Genomic DNA, 1,515 nt, shown 5'->3' with positions numbered 1-1,515 from the left:
ATGCATCGTAATTCTACCCCTTACCGACCCAAAGCCAATGGTGTCGTTGAAGCGGCAAATAAAAACATCAAGAAGATCCTCAGGAAATTGATTCAAAGTTCTAGACAATGGCATAAGAAGCTGCCTTTCGCATTAATGGGATATCGCATAACCGTGCGCACATCGGTTGGGGCCACGCCTTACTTATTGGTTTATGGAATTGAAGCTGTAATACCTGCAGAAGTTGAAATTCCCTATTTTCGAATCATTGTTGAAGCTGAGATCAAGGATGATGAATGGGTCAAGACCCGGCTGGAACAATTAACTATGATTGATGAAAAGCGGATGGCCGCAGTTTGTCAAGGGCAGTTGTACCGACAAAAAATGGCCCGTGCCTGCAACAAGAAAGTGCGACCCAGGAAATTCGAAGTGGGGCAACTCGTTCTGAGATGTATTCTCCCGCATCACAAGGAAGCAAAAGGAAAATTTGCTCCAAATTGAAAAGGTCCATACATTATAAGAAAACTGTTGTCGAAGGGGGCATTGTACTTGGGAGACATTGAAGGGAATGACCCCGAAACAACTGTCAATGCAGATGCGGTCAAAAGGTATTATGTTTAACCCCTTTTGCGGTCTTAATACTCTCCGATTGGGATGACGAAAGCTTTCATTCTCGCTACCCAAACACTATCAACTTTTTGTAAACTCTTTGAGCCGGTTACTCTTCTTTGATCACCCTCCTTGGAACCTGAAAATTCAATTATCAAAAAATAAAAAATCAAATCAAATCAATCAATCGAAACAAAAACAAAATATTTCCTTAAACTACGTTCGACTTGATTTCGAAAGGATATGTAGGCAGCCTCACTCTGGGGTTCAGTCACACCAAAATAAAAATCCAAATTCCCCCGAAGATGAAACTGGGGCAGAATTTATAGTGGTTTGGCGGCGCTTTCGCCTGAAAGGTTCCAAAGTTGTAATACAATTCAAATTCTACCCAAATCCTGTTCAAGTCCTTCCGATCAATCGGTAAAGATGTCAAAATTGGAGGATACAGTTACTCAGATCTGATACAACCCAAATGAGAGAAATAAAATGAGAGAGTCTTATCGGTGAAAACTCACACGGGCACCATGAGGCGATGATAAGCAAAGAAATTGAAAATGAGAGAGCCTCGTTAGTGAAAACTCGCAAAGAGTACTACAAGGCGATTGTGAGAAGAGAAATGAGAGAGGTTAGCTGGTGAAAACCCGCAAAGGGCACCACTGATCAAAAAAAGGATAATTGGTCGCTGACATGGACACAGTCTTGGGCAAGGTTTCTCAATCTTGAAGTATAAGTTATGGTGAATTTCTGAGAGTTGGACGGTTCGCACAGATCAGGCATCCAGTCCAAGAGGCATGTCATGTTCATTGAAGTCCGCATACACTCCAGATAAGTCCTTCTTTCCCTTCCCTGAATGAGATACCTCTTGTCTAAATTCTTTTATCCATTCCGTCATTTATTTTCTTTCAATACCTTTCGGTCCAATTCTAT

General features: G+C 41.6%; 1 protein-coding gene across 1 annotated transcript; it reads left to right on the top strand.

The window, feature by feature from the left end:
• On the top strand, window positions 1–480 carry LOC138905917 (uncharacterized). The gene has a single exon (XM_070194430.1). It carries the CDS (start codon window positions 1–3, stop codon window positions 478–480), a length of 480 nt encoding a protein of 159 aa, XP_070050531.1.
• The last annotated feature ends 1,035 nt before the right edge of the window (window positions 481–1,515 follow it).

Source organism: Nicotiana tomentosiformis, chromosome 2 (assembly GCF_000390325.3).
Source record: "Nicotiana tomentosiformis chromosome 2, ASM39032v3, whole genome shotgun sequence".
Lineage (NCBI taxonomy): Eukaryota > Viridiplantae > Streptophyta > Magnoliopsida > Solanales > Solanaceae > Nicotiana > Nicotiana tomentosiformis.
Note: the sequence above shows the minus strand (reverse complement) of the source record. Positions and strands in the feature narration are given on the sequence as shown.